Genomic DNA, 16,590 nt, shown 5'->3' with positions numbered 1-16,590 from the left:
TTTAGCTAACACGTCATTGACCAACAAACATGTACAGAATGTCTACAAGAGTCGAGACGTAAAATACAAAACAGATGTTTAGTTTTTAACTACTTTCTTCACGAAATAAAACTATAAAAAAAAGGAAATAAAATATATTTTATAATGAGAGGGCAGATTATACGACTAACATTTGATTAGTTTTAATTTATATACAGTAATACTAAATCATAATAATACTGTACGTTAAAATGACCAAATGCTAATTATATACGAGATATAAAAATGACAAATAAAAACTTCTAGAATGACTTTAACATTTGTCTAAGATATTGCGTAATACTTGCATACGTAGAAACAAAACAAAATTTTAAAGTGTAAACATGACGTCATCCAAAGTGAATCAAGTGATGGTGTGACGTTCTAGTCGTTATTTTTGTAAAACTTGTCTAAAATTGCTTGCGAAAACGAATTAAGTCGTAAAAATGTTAAAGGTAACGCATTTATGAAGTTTTAGAATGAATTTAAAATTCGTTTAAAAAAAGTTTAAAAGAAATCAGCTGAAAAACATCGTGAGGATGCGTCATCTGTAAAATTCGTTGTACGCTTATGAAGAGGAGAAACTTTAGTCTACCTAATTTCAACATTTTAACTGTAAAATTCTCAAATACACTTAAATATCTTTGCGTAACCTGCCACTGCAGCTACACTATAAAGTTATGACGCAATACTATATAACAAACACGAGGTTCTTTCAAAGTAGTAGTTTTGGTTGAAATACGATTAGAACTTCAAAAAGAACATACTTGGCGTAGTCTGTTGACCTAAACATTAGTGTTCTGTCCATATTTAGTTGCACACTATTATTCATTGCGTCATGTTTACAGTACGTTGCTCTCCAAAATACTATAATTATAGTACCGTTAGGAAACGGCGTCATTTTGTGCGACGCTCAGTTGAAGACAAGTTGTGTGATTTTAACGCTCTTCTAGAGCGATAAAAGTTGGTTCTTTCGTGAAATTATCTGTAAAAGAATAGGTAAGTTAATTTCGTAAATATTTTATTTCACTTAGTGTTATTTAAGTAAAAATTTCTTTTTTTATCATATTTTAAAATATTTCTAAAACTACTCATATTTTTATTATAGTAACAGATATTGAAGTGAACTAACTTGTGCCATCAAATATGAATAGACAGTCTGATCAAACCCTTAAGCACGCCCATGCCTTTTCTAGTTTAGCAAATCAAGTGATTTTTTTCATGCTATGTGACTGTTGGTTTTGCCCGCAAGAACGTCTCACTGGACTATATTCACTTTTATTTTATAATATTTTTGGTTACTTAGCAAGATATATGAAATTACTACTTTCTATATATGAAGAAGAAGTGCCATTCGTTGCTACAGTTAGCCGACAATCTAATGTACGACTTTTGGCTTTCACTGCCACTAAACTTTTGCTTGATTTCATCAGAGCCGTTAGTTTTGTAATAACTGGAGTATTTATGTTGATCATGTTTGGTTTGGAGCAAGGAATGCAGCATTTTCATCCAAAATGGCTTTATATTACTATTACCCTGTTGTATTACATCTTAACAGAAAAGGCTTGTCAAGAAAAAGCTCCACATTTTTTGACATGGTTACAGTTAGAATTCTTTGAAAATATGGAAATATTTTGGACTCCAGTAATTCTACACCTGGTAACATCTCTTGCTTCAGGTTTCATGATAACGCTTGTTTGGTTATGGTCAGAGGCAGGTTGGACACTGATTCTGGCTTCCTGTTATATTAATGTATTTTTAGGTTTAAAGTATATGGATCATTATTGGCAAGTACTGTTACAAGAAAGATCATATCTAGATCAGTATCGCTATGCAACCTGGAAAGAACTAGCAGAGAAAAATGATGTTTGTGCAATATGTTTACAAGATATGTTATGTGCAAGAGTTACACCATGTAAACACATGTTCCATGGAACATGTTTAAGAAGGAGTTTAAAAGAAAGATCGACTTGCCCCATATGCAAACAAGAACTAATGTAATGTAAAAAGAACATTGAAACTAATTCTGTAGAAAATATAAAGTTTCTAGATATCTATGGCTTTTGCCATTAAATTTATATACATATATTTATTTTTATGTTGATCTCTTTTATTATTTGTAAACTTATTTATTATTAGATATTTATTTACAAAGGATTTTTATCTTGGAAAAACAAAAAAGCACAAAAAATATATATACACATCAATGAAACGGGAAAGAAATAAATGACCAAGTGACAAACAGTAATCTTATTTACCAATAATTACTTTGATTTGTAAGTTTCAACTAATTTAACTTAAGTTTCAATTCTAGTCATAAATTAATAAAAACACAAAAATTTAAAATATAGTACAAATATTTTTAAATTTATATTCTATGTATATCATATTAATATAAAAATGCAAATAGTTTAGATAAAATGTATAATTATTTCTTGTTAAGTTTTGTTTATTAATTATTCATATTCATTTAGCATGTTAAATAATTCCATTTACACAAGACAAAATGGAATTATTCATATATATTGTTAATTAATTTCTCTGCGTAAAATTTTTGAATTTAAATAATTAAATGAAAAAATGTAAATAAATATCAAATGTGTCATTTCCATCAAACCAATGAATGTGCAATTATATTTGTAATAAAATATTGTTCTTTGATGGCTTTTGTCTAATTACTTTTCATTTTTTTAAATAAATTATTAAAAATCAAAATATAAGCTTAAAATATGCAAAATATTCAAATTTGACTTACTGAGTCAACATGGTAAAAAACAAATTTTATTTTAAACATATATCAAATAAACTTACCTGTAAGTTTAAAATAAATTTGTAATAAACATATTTAAAGCCAAGTGAGCATTCAATTTTAATTATCAAAATGTTTTCCATTTAAGTACATAATTATTCTCAAATTTCAAAAATAATATCAACCAGATCTGATTAGCAATACAATGAAATACATTATTAAACACTGATTAAATAGGAAAGTGTCAAATATTTATCCACATATTGATTAGAGTTACAATTTTTTCTAAATATAAAAATATAAACTAAATAAATATTTGAAATTTTTCCCATAAATTTATTTAGTATCAAGATGAAGCCATAAGATTTGAATTATTATATAGTATTAGAAATCAGAGATGAACATCTCAGTGATGAAAAGTTATTCATTAACAATTCAATGTATTGTACAACATGTCATTTTGTGTTTTGTTTCCAAGATATCAAATAAATATAAACATGTTCTTACATGGATATGACATGTTGTTGCCATAACTAGCACAAGACATGAAGCGATGATGTTAGCTTTCACTGTAGAATGTCTTTACTTCAGGGATTGTCTGAGATTCTGAACTAGAAGAAGGGTTCAGAGGGCTTCTGAAATGAGTGTAGTAGTAAACATAATACTGGTACAGTGAAATACAATAGCCATGCGAGAAGCAAGGTATAGGCCAACATCAGGTCAAAATTACAACCTAAAGATTTTTCATTATATTTTAGAATGTACTGTACATAATGAATGTTATAAATTCAAAACATTGGAATATGTAGGTTGTAACTTTGACTTGATGATTGCCTATAAATAGGCTGAAAATGTTTGTTCATTAAATTTGTGTTGGATTTATCAAAATTAAGATTGTTTCTTTTTGAAGTGCTCTTTTTCAAGTTTTAAGTATTCTTTTATAAACTGTTTGAAAATTTATATTAAAACAAATTTTATTTTAAACATATATCAAATAAACTTACCTGTAAGTTTAAAATAAATTTGTAATAAACATATTTAAAGCCAAGTGAGCATTCAATTTTAATTATCAAAATGTTTTCCATTTAAGTACATAATTATTCTCAAATTTCAAAAATAATATCAACCAGATCTGATTAGCAATACAATGAAATACATTATTAAACACTGATTAAATAGGAAAGTGTCAAATATTTATCCACATATTGATTAGAGTTACAATTTTTTCTAAATATAAAAATATAAACTAAATAAATATTTGAAATTTTTCCCATAAATTTATTTAGTATCAAGATGAAGCCATAAGATTTGAATTATTATATAGTATTAGAAATCAGAGATGAACATCTCAGTGATGAAAAGTTATTCATTAACAATTCAATGTATTGTACAACATGTCATTTTGTGTTTTGTTTCCAAGATATCAAATAAATATAAACATGTTCTTACATGGATATGACATGTTGTTGCCATAACTAGCACAAGACATGAAGCGATGATGTTAGCTTTCACTGTAGAATGTCTTTACTTCAGGGATTGTCTGAGATTCTGAACTAGAAGAAGGGTTCAGAGGGCTTCTGAAATGAGTGTAGTAGTAAACATAATACTGGTACAGTGAAATACAATAGCCATGCGAGAAGCAAGGTATAGGCCAACATCAGGTCAAAATTACAACCTAAAGATTTTTCATTATATTTTAGAATGTACTGTACATAATGAATGTTATAAATTCAAAACATTGGAATATGTAGGTTGTAACTTTGACTTGATGATTGCCTATAAATAGGCTGAAAATGTTTGTTCATTAAATTTGTGTTGGATTTATCAAAATTAAGATTGTTTCTTTTTGAAGTGCTCTTTTTCAAGTTTTAAGTATTCTTTTATAAACTGTTTGAAAATTTATATTAAAACAAATTTTTCTATTTATGTTTCTAATTTAAATTTTAAATGAAATATTTCTGTAATTAAACTCATATTTACATATCACCACTATTGAATTACTAAAAAAAAATTTTAAACTATAACAAATGATTCTCAATCTCGCATTTCTTCATTTTACTTACTTAACATTCATAACCAGGAATTCTGATTTTCCACCTGTTTTGTTATTATATTTTTTATCAGCCTTGATATGTGGCTGAAAAGCACAATCACCACAATTGTTTGCATGCAGTATAGTAGTATGGAGTTGCTAACATTTTTTTCTACTTTATGTTAACTTTTGTTAACAATGATATTTCAAAAACAGCAGACACACATCATCAGATGAATTATTAATAATAATAATTATAATAATAAATAACTTTTCAAAGTATACATTTTTGAATTTTAATATGTTCTTTAATGTAAGGGTCAATAAAAATAAAATTTCTGTCTAATTTCTATTCATTATAGTCTTATTTACTTGTGCAGCTTAATGTTATTAGTTGTTTATCATAATCAGAACAGGCAAGTACCAATGTAATTACAATAAATGGATTCTACTGTTTAAAATGTATTATTCAAATTAAACCTTTACAATAGAATTAATATCTGTAGTATTCATTTCTGCCTTCTTTCCAGAACCAATTTATTTTAAGAACTATAATCTTTCTCTATTTTATAATCATTTAAACATCCTTCTCTCTTATTAAGCTGTTTATATTATTATAAATGCTACATAACAGTAAACATTATTCAAATAGCTTAATAATATGTAAATAAATTTTAATATAGTAAAATTTAACTGTAACAAATATTTTTTCATTTAAGTTAAGATTTAAAATGAATGTAAATATTTTTTCATTTACATTCATTTTAAATCTTAACTTAATTTTCACTATTTAACATTAGTGCTGTCTTGTTACCACAAAAATAATAGAATACCACTTTTGAATTGCTTGGAATGTAAATTGACTTTTAAATGTTTACTGTATTTTATTGCTTAAACTTGAATGCCTATGAACTTGAAAACATGAGTGAATTTCTTTATATCCTTTGACTTCAAATAAATAACAGTCTGAATAAGGATAGTTTAATTATAATTATTATAAAAATAGTTTTCATATTTTAAGATAGATTTACATCTATTTATAGTAAATTTTTTCTATTTATATTATTCTTTGTTGCATACAGTTTTCATTCCAAATGTAAAAAAAACAAGTCAAACTTTTAATTAAATTTTTCCTGACTGCTTCAATCACAGGATGAACTTGGAATGAAAGACTATTTGTTGCTACACATATTCAAATATTCCATAAAAATATTCCAAATCTTAATCAGAAGGTATGTTTGTAAAGTCAAACAAGTTAAATGAATTACTGACAAGTCAGTCATAAATCACTAATTTAGCTCAATGATTGCTCTATTCTGATGACATTTCTAACAAAATTCCCAAAGGAATGCATTAACCATGAATAAAATTGCATATGGTAATATTGATGTTTCTAAATTCATTCAAATGTATAAACTGTGGATTATAAACTGAATGACACAAATTACTGCCCATGTAAGCATTCCGATAAAATATTTCATATAAGACAACACTAGCAACATTCATAACTTTGATTTTAGAAATAGCAATGTTGTTGTAAATAAATTGGTCAAAATATCTAGTGAAAGTAAGAATAATGATAACATCATTCTCATTTAACCATTAAACTTTATAATCATACCCAAAGACTGGCTTGATAAGAGGACCCAAGAATGATTCTGCACAGTTAAAAAATCCCATGATGTTTTGGAGATGGTCTGTCTGAAATAAGTCAGCTTCATCCCTCATCATTGAGAGGCCTTTTAATCAAACCCATGATGATTATGATTAAAAGGTCTATCAATGCCCATAGAGTGGAAAAAGTAAAAAAAAAAAAAAAAATTTTTTTTTAATTTACTTGAGTGTGTATCAGCCTTAAATTTATGAAAATTCTAATTTTTTTTTTTTTAAATAGAAATCTAGAAAACAACTGTTTCTTAGAATTAAAATCAAATGATGATCTCAATAACACCTATAAATTTATCAGATAAGAAGTGTGGAATTATTTATTTGAAGATTTTAAAAAAAGTCTAATGTATTAAATCAAAATTGTGTAAAAATGTCCCCATATAAACAGAATTGAGTGTAAATCTAATTACATTACAATATATCTTAAATGTATGATGTAAAAGAAGAATAATACTTTTGGATCATTATGACTATGAATACAGTAGATAGTAGTAGATATTTTTATGAAAAACTATCAATATTAATTTCATTTCTATATTTTATGAAAATATAGAAATGAAATTAAAAAGTTATTTCTTTTAGTTAAAAAAAATGAGATTATTTCACTTTTTCAATAGAAAATCATGAGAATAAGAATGATTTGAATAATAAATCTGAAAATAATTTATATTTTTAAAAATTAATATTTTATTTATGAATTGTTTTGTTTTTGATAAATTATCACTCGCATAAAGAAATTATTTATTGAAAAATAAATTACAAAATTTTCTAAAAAGAAGCTATTTAAAAATACTGTATTAGTTACTAAATAAATTTAACATTTTTACTTAATTTTTAATATTTTATTTGAAACAAATTTATATGATGTGTTACTTCTTTGTTAATTTCATTTGAAAATTCATGTATTTTAGCTAGTGTTACTCAATGAATTATATCAGTTAGTAAAAGATGTTGGCTGTGTAACAAATTACTTCTATTTTTGCCACAAGTAATGCTAGTTAATGGACTGCTAAATGATATATGAAAGAAACTTTTTAAAAATGCTGATCAAAAGTTTATTTTAATTATCTATTTTAAAATATTCACAATAAAGTTTTTTTATGGTACTTCAGAAATTTTTATTGAGTCTTAAAGAAACACAGTATTCCTGTATAAATAATTTATTAGTTTTCAATGTAGTTTTTCATTCTGAAATAAACTAGTTTTTCCCTTATTCCTATCAGTATAAAGCTATCAATTTCAAAATTATTACATTAAGATTCTAAACTTACAGAGAAAAGAACATTTTAATAGCATTCACTAATCCAACATCAGAATAATTGAAATAAAACAGACTTCCTAATGATAAAGCAGATAAGAAATAAACAGATGCAAGTGAAACGTTTGCTATAGTTGATCCAAAAATTCTTGGGCGAACATAATCAACAACAACACTTTCTATGCCCCTGAAATTGAAATAATAAATTCAGAATTTATGTAATTAAGAATATTTCAATTAAAATAAAATATTATTAATAGTATTAATTTTAGATTTAAAAAATTTTATAAAATGTATTGATTAAATTTCAAAGAATTTACAAAAAGAATTCCTTTATTATATTATATGATATTAGTTTAAAATACTTTAAATTTGAATTCTTTGAAATTAAAAGAATCTATATTTCTGAAATAAATAAAATCATTAATTTTACCTGAAAAAATTTTTTTTAGTAAGGATTATACAGGAAATAGTAAATTTATTGAAAACTACAAAGACTTATTAATTCACAGATGTACAGCAAGAATGTCTACAAGATCAGAGATCCAAACAAAATATGGATATAATTTAGTAAACTTTATTGTTATCAATAATTTAATTTAAATATGATTTTTTTATAAAGAAAAAAAAATATCTTCAGATAAAATTAACAAAATCAAATACTGTTATTTTTAATTAACCCCTTTCGCAACGTTAGCAAATTTAATAATGTCTTTATTTTTCATGATTGTCGATATCGTCGTTCTCGGAATACGGAATGCAACAGTTAAATCTCGAACACGCGTGCCACCTTCATATTTCTCAACAATCTCTTTTTTCAGTTCCGTTGTGATTCTAGTCATTTTTTTATTTGCAATTCATGATTAATAAAAATAATAAAATTCATGATTTTATTTTGCAATTCATGATTAATAAAAATAATAAAATGTTACTTACAAATTAAAATCAGAAGAAATTTAACAAAGTTATAAACCGTAGCACCGCGAACGTCTAGTCTAGTGTAGTACACCGATAGTGCTACTTGTTCATAGATGGCGCGTATAATTGAATTAAGTCGTATACCGAACAAAAGTCGTATACCGAGCAAAATTTGTTTCGTCCAAACAAGACGTATTCAGAATTGGACGTATTCTAAAGCAGACGTATACCGAGGTTCCACTGTATATACAAACAATATGTAACCAAAATAATAGCTTGTTCCTTGCCATAACATAAGCCAAGTAAGGATACACTCCGTCAGCAACATTATAATCAATCACATTAAAAAAAATTAGTCAGATTTTACATTTTAGAATCAAATGTAGCATTATATTTCTATTCAATTAATTTTTCTATAATCATTGTAAACAACTATTTACCATATTTCATATGTGGTACATGTTTACTATTGGACATCATACCATGTACCATGTTTACCAGTGAACATCATACAGAAAAATCATTAATTTATATTTCTTAAGAAACATTAAAGAATAGTAATATTGAAACATTTAAAAAGCAATTATTTAAATATTTAATTTTAATTTTATATATAGAAGTTTTGAAGTTTAAATCATTAATCTTAAAATTCAGCCAATATTATATCTCAATTACATTCCATGTATCTAAATTAAAATCTTAATCGTCATTATTTTGATTGTACCAGTGAGAGTTATGAGTCCTTTTCTATCTTTTCTGTAATTTTTAACAAAGTTAATTTTTTATGTTCTACACTAGTTCTTTTCACATACAAAACTACATATTAAGAATTTTTTTGGGATTCCTTATTAAACAATTACCATATCTTTGTAATAAAAAATAAAATCTTAGTGTATACTTTCAATTCAATAATTCTTTTTTTACAAAACTGAAATATTTTCAATAGTAATAATAGAAAAAAAGTTGCCAAAGGCACTTGCTCAACTTTTCCAGCACTTGAATAGGATGTTAAGGGGACCATTGAGATGATCAATAAATGATATAAAATTTAAGTAATAACAAAAGCTTAAAAGGAGTAATTCTGTTGAATTATGATAAAAATCTCTATTTAAAAAAAATATTTAAATATATACTATAGCACTAGTCAAAGTTGAAATTGTGTCTTGTGCCATCCATTATGAGATTTTATTTTAAAATAATTTTTATATTATTAATTATTATAAAAAGGCAAAAAGCATGATTTTGAAGTTAAAGATTACATTTTAAAAAAATTGTAAATGCTAATAACAAGTAAAATTTTCATTAATTAAATATGATCCCACTGGAGATGTGTGACATGTGGTCCCTCTATTTCTCCATTCCCTTGACCTTCAACCCCAAATCCACATATATAAAAATAATCAATTTTCAAAATTTTTCATTCATCCAATTCTGAGATATAATGCAAAATAAATGTACGTGGTAAGCAGACATGCATATGCACACACTATTTACTTTATATGGGTTTTTACATTTTTAGGCTTCTTAGTTTCAAAACATCAAGAAATGCAAAAACTGGAGGGCAAAAATTTGACCAATTACCATCCTTTTCCTATATTATGTTTTATAACAGATAAGAAGTTAACAAAACTTAAATAACAATTCTTAAATACAAAATTTCTAATACAGTAGAGCGTCGTTTATCTGAATCAATTGGGGACTGGGGTTGTTCAGAAAAAAAAATCGATGTTTCGGATAACTGATTATGTATGAAAAAATATATTAACCTATTCTATGTTGAAATTTTTCTCCGTTGCGTGTCACTTCGCATTGAATTTTTATTGATGTTAAACCTAACGAAGACTATTGTATCGTTAAAAATGATTTTTTTTATTTTGTACAAACAAAATAAATACACTAAAGCATCGATTATCCGACCCCGATTAACCGTCACATCGGTTAACCGACCATTCTAGTCGGCAAATTTCAAATGTCCGTTCTACTATGTTTCCAGTATTTGAATTATTATTATTTTTTTTAGGATTATATGCTTTAATAATGTTTTTGATCAAACAAATTAAAAAACATTTAAAAGTTTTAATCATTAATCTTTTAATTCATGCCAGTAATTTAACCAAAAAGATTTTATTGTAAATTTTTATAACAAAATTTTAAAAACCAAAGATGGTCAATCCTCCAATCACACTGAAATCTATTTTCTTTTAGTAGACAACTAAACAATTATACCTCTTTAGTTTTAAAACTTACTGCATGTCAGATTAGCAGGAATATTGTATGGTGCTTATGATGTGCTTCTACATTAGTGTATGACTGCAAACATCAAATACAATTTTCTTCCCATTTCATAAAATGATACCAACGGTAAGCAGTGCAATTGTGGACTTCTACATCCTCACTAATGTTCTAATCAACACATTATTTTTGTTCTGATACAATTGTTAATACCGTACCAAAATTTACATTTTCTTGCAATATAATTTGCAAAAAAATGTGTCACTAATCATTTTTTGCCTTGCCTCCTTGAAGGACATACATGNATATTTATTATGTATTATCAAATTAAATTATTTTATATAATTAAAGTTGACAATACTTTAAATAACTTTAAAATACAAAACATTTGCAATTTCTTTTCAAGTTTCAAATATAAAACTAAATACAGTACAGTACAAAATTCAAAACAAAATCTTAAATTGCAGTTTATATAGTTTAAAATCAAGATATATTTGTATTAATTTTATATTTAAACATTTACATTTTCTAAAGAAGTCAAAAAAATAAAAAATAAAAATTTTTTTACCTTCTTTAGAAAGTGGAGAACTATTATAAATTAAATCAAATATAAATATTAGTTAAATTTATTACATTTTAGTTACTCTTCTTTTAATTAGATTAAATATGTGATAGATAACTACAGATTCATGTGTTAAAATAGAAAAATATTCATTCATTTTTTTACAAGCATATATTTGCAAATACAGAAAATTACATTAAAATTATTTAAATACTTATGATAAAAATTTCAATCAAAATAATTAAGCACAAGAAATTAGCTATTTGGATACATTACAAAAATTTATTATATCATTCTGGCATTATAACAAAAATGATGAAACAGATAAAAATTTATATTCTTTACATAAGTGAATTCAATATAAAATTTACTCAGATTCAATTTTTAAAAACCTGTTCATATTTTGTGATAATATAAGAGAAAGAAGAATGTGTGAGACGCCTGGGGCTCAACCCTTTTCTCTGACATCAGCCTGATGAAGGCCATTCACAGAGTCAGTGGATGGTGTTCTTTGATTTTCTTCTAGTTAATGCAAGTGGGAAGATTAGCGAGGTCGTCAATACACAAGTAAGAGCAAAATTAAAATTCAACAAGGGTTTAATACAAAGTAAAACGATTACAAATGAATACAAATACTAAAAGATAACTTGAATAGATTCTAGGGATACAATTCCCGCTTCTACGGTATGATTCTCTTACAAATTAACAGACTGAGAGAGAGAGTTTACATAAAATCGGTTAATCATCCTACTTCTTTTCTAATGGTCTGTAGTTGGGTGGCAAAGGTTTGGGGAGACGAAGGATCTATCTGGTAATGCACATGGCAACAAGGCACAAGGTAAAAAGATTTCTTGGAAAATGAATGCCCCGAAGATCAGGTGAATGGCTGTTATATCCCCATCAGGTGTGTTATTTAAGGTCAAGTGACTTTATGTTTTGTAGTGATGACACTCCAAATGTGCCATCGCTGGGCCTGCTAGGATGGTGGGAATTAAACCAATCGGTTGGAAAGTTTACTATTTCTTTTAATTGTTATTATATTCTCCCCGTGTAATTGTTTCAAAGTTGACATTCCCATCTATTAACAATCAGTTGCAAAAATTCTATCCCCAAAACTTTCCAGATGAGGGGGGCTTGTTGTCTTGAAGACCTCCTACTAACAGACAGATTTTGACAGTTAAACTAATTCTGTGGGAAATGGAGGAAATAAAGAAAAGTTTCTTATAACTTGACTTTTTGCTAAAATTCTACCGAAAAACAATTTCCCAAATCTCACAAATGCATCTGTTCTCTTTTCTGTTAGCTTCTTCTGACAAGTTTCATTCTTCAAAACAATGAAAGGAAATTATGGGCTATACTTTTGAATTCTTAAATCATGACAACTTAAAGAATTTTACAGAACTCATTGAAACCACATCTTATTCATAAAATGCTTTAAAAAATGAGAATACAAGCTTTTAATGAATTCAAGACAAACGAGAATGAAAATCATCATTAAGTTTATAAAAGAAATTAAGAAAATAATTATGAAGAATATTTTTGATATTTTATTCTTGTTTTAATATTTAAATCTTAATTCAGATAATTTATTACACAAATACAGAGATAACATATAAAAATGTCCATTTGTATTTTATGGTCTTACTGATTATTATTTTAATTAATAAACAAACAACATCTAAAATATAAATTATAATATAAGTGGCTAGTTCACAAATTATACTAAAAAATTAATAATTTGATCTTGTTAAAATTCATATTTTTCAATAGCTATACAAAACCAAAAGTTTTATTGTCTAGTTCTTAGCTCTTTTCTTTAAATGACATATGGCCTATAAATTAAAATGTATATACAACAACATCTTCAGATAGAATAATATCTATATATTTCAGAATTATATCAAATGTTTTATTATACAGAGCTATTTTATATTTCAACATAGATACAATTGTCATCTGACTCATGTTTTATATATATTTCTTTTGATAAACTTACAATCTATAATAGAATTTGTGCTTTCGAATTATTTGTTAATTAATAAGGTCTAGATAATTCTTTCAATTACTTAAAGAAACTACAAAGTATAAAGCAAATCAGTGAATGACGATGAACAATAATTTTCTTAATTGTAAAACCATGCCAGAAATTCCTTTAACTAGTTTATCTTTTCATTTTGTCAGTAGAGTTATAAGAAAGATCTGTTAAACACTTGCATTATACTTTAAAAATCTTTTTTCAAAAATTTTACATTTTTATTTAATGATTTATGTAAACTTTATTTGAATACAGACTGTAATTCTTTATTGTAACTTTGTTGTTGTAGTTTTAATTAATTAAACTTCTTTATTGAATAAAAATATACCAGAATATACTATGTAATATGAATACGTAAAGTATTGTGAGAAATATTCACGAACAAATGTGAACATTTGTAAAAGTAATTTGATCAATATTAAAAGTTCTCTCAATGATCACTTTTTGAATTATTTAATATAAATCATAACCATGAACTGTATATTATTTAGATTATATAACTTTGTATTTTCTTTATTAGCAATTTATTTATGTTAACTGTTAATTTGCATAATTATTATTATAAAAAATAATAAGTCAATTAAAGATTAGAATTTTAATATTTTATATTTTCCAGCTCTGCCAAAATTTTTAAAATTAGAATTAAATATACTGTAGAGTAAAATGACTTTACCAATGAACATGTGCAACAAGAGCCAATGAAACAAGATAATCCATTATGGGATGAGAGAAAACAAAAGCAGCTGGCATCATTCCCATTAATGACAGAGATACTACTCTCTCTAAAGTCCACATAAAACTATGGTCATGTCCTAAAAAGAAATAAAAATTGATAAAATTTGTTAATACTAAAATGTTAACAATTTCACAATGAATATTAAATTTATATTTTATTGAATTAAATAAACAACTAACAAACCCAATTTTTGATTAAAGATAAACAATCTGTTGAATTATTGGGCTATGATTAAAGTAAGGTAATAATCAGATATGAAGTAATTTGTCTGAAATAAGGCAGTTAAGCCTCTTCTCATGATAATTTAATAATTATAATAAATTAATTTTAATTTAGAATTTCTGGAAGAAAAGCATTATTGAATTAAATTACAGATTAAAAAATATTGTGAAAAAAAATTATAAAGTTTATTATAAATAATTCTATATAAAGAATTTTATTATTAATTTATATTTCTCACTCTACTTGAGTTGTTATTTGCTGCATATTTTATGTTAATGGCTCTCCCATTAAATAAAAAAATAGTGTTAAATTTGAGATTTGAGTAAATTAAAATAAATTATTTCTATTTAGAGAGAGAGAGAGAGAGAGAGAGAGAAATTAGGTAACTAAGACTTCTCTGGAGATAGTAATAGTAAAAGTTGTGTCTAAGTCTCCAGACAAAAAAAAGTGTCAACTTTGAGCCTTGAGAGAAAAGATTAAAGGTTAAGTCCACCAGAAAGAAAAGTCCTTTCATTAACCACTGAATTATCTTCTATTTACTTCCCACAAAATCACATACCAATAAAACAAAGAGGAAGAAAATCAATCAGTATTCAAATTTTTACAGAGATGTGGATAAGTTATTTCTACTTCCTTATTCCAATAATAATTTAACTCTGCTCAATTTTCACATGGACTGTTTCTTCATGACTTTGAACTTGAATATTTATACTTGGAAGCACCTCACTTCACTAATTTCTGAATCTCTCTCTCTCAATCCATAATGTAATTGTGACTGTGTAAATTTCATTAATTAAAAAACTTGAAATATAAACCAGTATAAGTACATAAATTAAGTTCTGTTGGGAAAGAAAATTAGTATCTTATTTCCTTCCTTTAACAATTATGCTCTTTCCAATGAAAAAAAGATGAAATCCTGATTTATATGAATTCAGTTTGCTAATTCTTGTCAAAAAAAAAAATCAACTAGTGTAATTCTAACATAATCAAACACTATCTCAAATCCACATTAAAAAGTTTTGAAGATTATATTTTAAAATGATAATTATTTTGGCCACATTACTTTGGTGATTTCAGTATTTTGAATTAAAATATTAAATAAATTAATAATTAAAAAAATCTATCATAATTGTGCACTGTCAGGCCAAACAGAATCTAACAATATTCACTTAATAACAACTAACAACATTTTGATTTTTAAACATAGAACATTTTAGAATGAATCACATGATACATGGTTTGAAGTTTGGAATATAGTTTTGTAAAGGAATTTGATGAGGAGAACATTCAAATAGAGTTCTTTGAAATGTGGAATAGACCTAAGCTTCTTTAGGAACAACAAGCATTTGTTTTTCAAGAGTTTTTTTTCTTTTGCTCAGATCAGTGAAATTAATCCATCCCTAGAATAAGGAAAATTCATAGTATGTGCTCTAGCTATGCAGAAATAGATTTGAAGAGTACAAGACAGAATTTTGGAGAAATTGGAAACATTTTATTTAAGTCTAAGATTTCAAAGCTAATAAATATGGAAATCATATACATATATATATCATTAGTCATGTCAGTTAAGCATGGTGGTTTAGAACTGACATTTCCAGTAAAGATTAATCAATGGAACTATATATTCTAAATAAGATAGAAGAGGTGTCAAGAAACATAAAAAAACATGTTCAAAAACAGTGTTTAAAGTATCAGTTAATTATCCTTAAGAATGTACAGTAGACCCCTATAAAACGGGTTCCTATAATTACGATTTCTATAAAACTGCGAAAAAATTGTGACAGTATCCGTAAAAAATGGTAAAAAAACTCCTATAATTACGTAAAACGTCATCAGGCAGCCAAACTATTTTCTGCTGTCAAGCGCCACGCTACAGAGAGATTACTATCGTCTGTACAGTATTATATATAAATTAGGTACTGTACATATAATTATATATTAATTATATATAAATTAGGTACTGTATATATAATTATATATTAACTTAATTTATTGTAACTTTATTATAATTATATATATGCTTTCTGCCGCCTGGCAACACGCTACGGAGATTTTAGGCTAGTAAGTTGAGTTTATTATCGTCTGTACAGTATGTAAATTAGGTACCGTAAGTCTAATACAGCACTAATTTTATACATTTCTTGTGAAAGAAACACTTCT

The 16,590-nt window shown here is 25.7% G+C and overlaps 2 protein-coding genes and 1 long non-coding RNA gene across 4 annotated transcripts in view; 2 read left to right on the top strand and 1 right to left on the bottom strand.

Moving 5' to 3' along the window:
• The window catches only part of LOC111632874, a 23,380-nt gene continuing 6,790 nt past the window's right edge, over positions 1-16,590 (top strand). The window contains exon 1 of one of the 2 annotated variants that reach the window (XR_002757942.1): positions 1-473. This is a non-coding gene — a long non-coding RNA (uncharacterized LOC111632874). Of the gene's footprint in view, positions 524-16,590 lie in introns of both variants that reach the window. The other variant, XR_002757943.1, reaches the window with a different exon arrangement.
• LOC111632873 (succinate dehydrogenase [ubiquinone] cytochrome b small subunit, mitochondrial-like) overlaps positions 622-16,590 on the bottom strand; it is a 24,833-nt gene continuing 8,864 nt past the window's right edge. Inside the window, exons 3-5 of the mRNA XM_023377403.1 lie at positions 14,146-14,284; positions 7,739-7,912; positions 622-1,003 (exon numbers count right to left, since the gene is read on the bottom strand). Of these exons, the coding sequence (XP_023233171.1) occupies positions 1,000-1,003; positions 7,739-7,912; positions 14,146-14,284 (317 nt within the window). The 3' untranslated portion in view covers positions 622-999. The remainder of the gene's footprint in view (positions 1,004-7,738; positions 7,913-14,145; positions 14,285-16,590) is intronic.
• Positions 899-2,679, top strand: LOC111632872 (RING finger protein 145-like). Its single transcript, XM_023377402.1, has 2 exons — positions 899-1,017; positions 1,127-2,679. The coding sequence occupies exon 2, from the start codon at positions 1,165-1,167 to the stop codon at positions 2,017-2,019; it is 855 nt and encodes a 284-aa protein (XP_023233170.1). The 5' UTR covers positions 899-1,017; positions 1,127-1,164; the 3' UTR covers positions 2,020-2,679.

This window comes from Centruroides sculpturatus, unplaced genomic scaffold (assembly GCF_000671375.1).
Source record: "Centruroides sculpturatus isolate CEXI.00-Female unplaced genomic scaffold, Cexi_2.0 scaffold41, whole genome shotgun sequence".
NCBI lineage: Eukaryota > Metazoa > Arthropoda > Arachnida > Scorpiones > Buthidae > Centruroides > Centruroides sculpturatus.
This window is presented reverse-complemented; position numbering and strand designations above follow the sequence as displayed.

Coding starts and splice junctions, on each gene's coding strand:
- LOC111632872 (XM_023377402.1), top strand. CDS start 1,165: ATGAATAGACAGTCTGATCAAACCCTTAAGCACGCCCATGCCTTTTCT.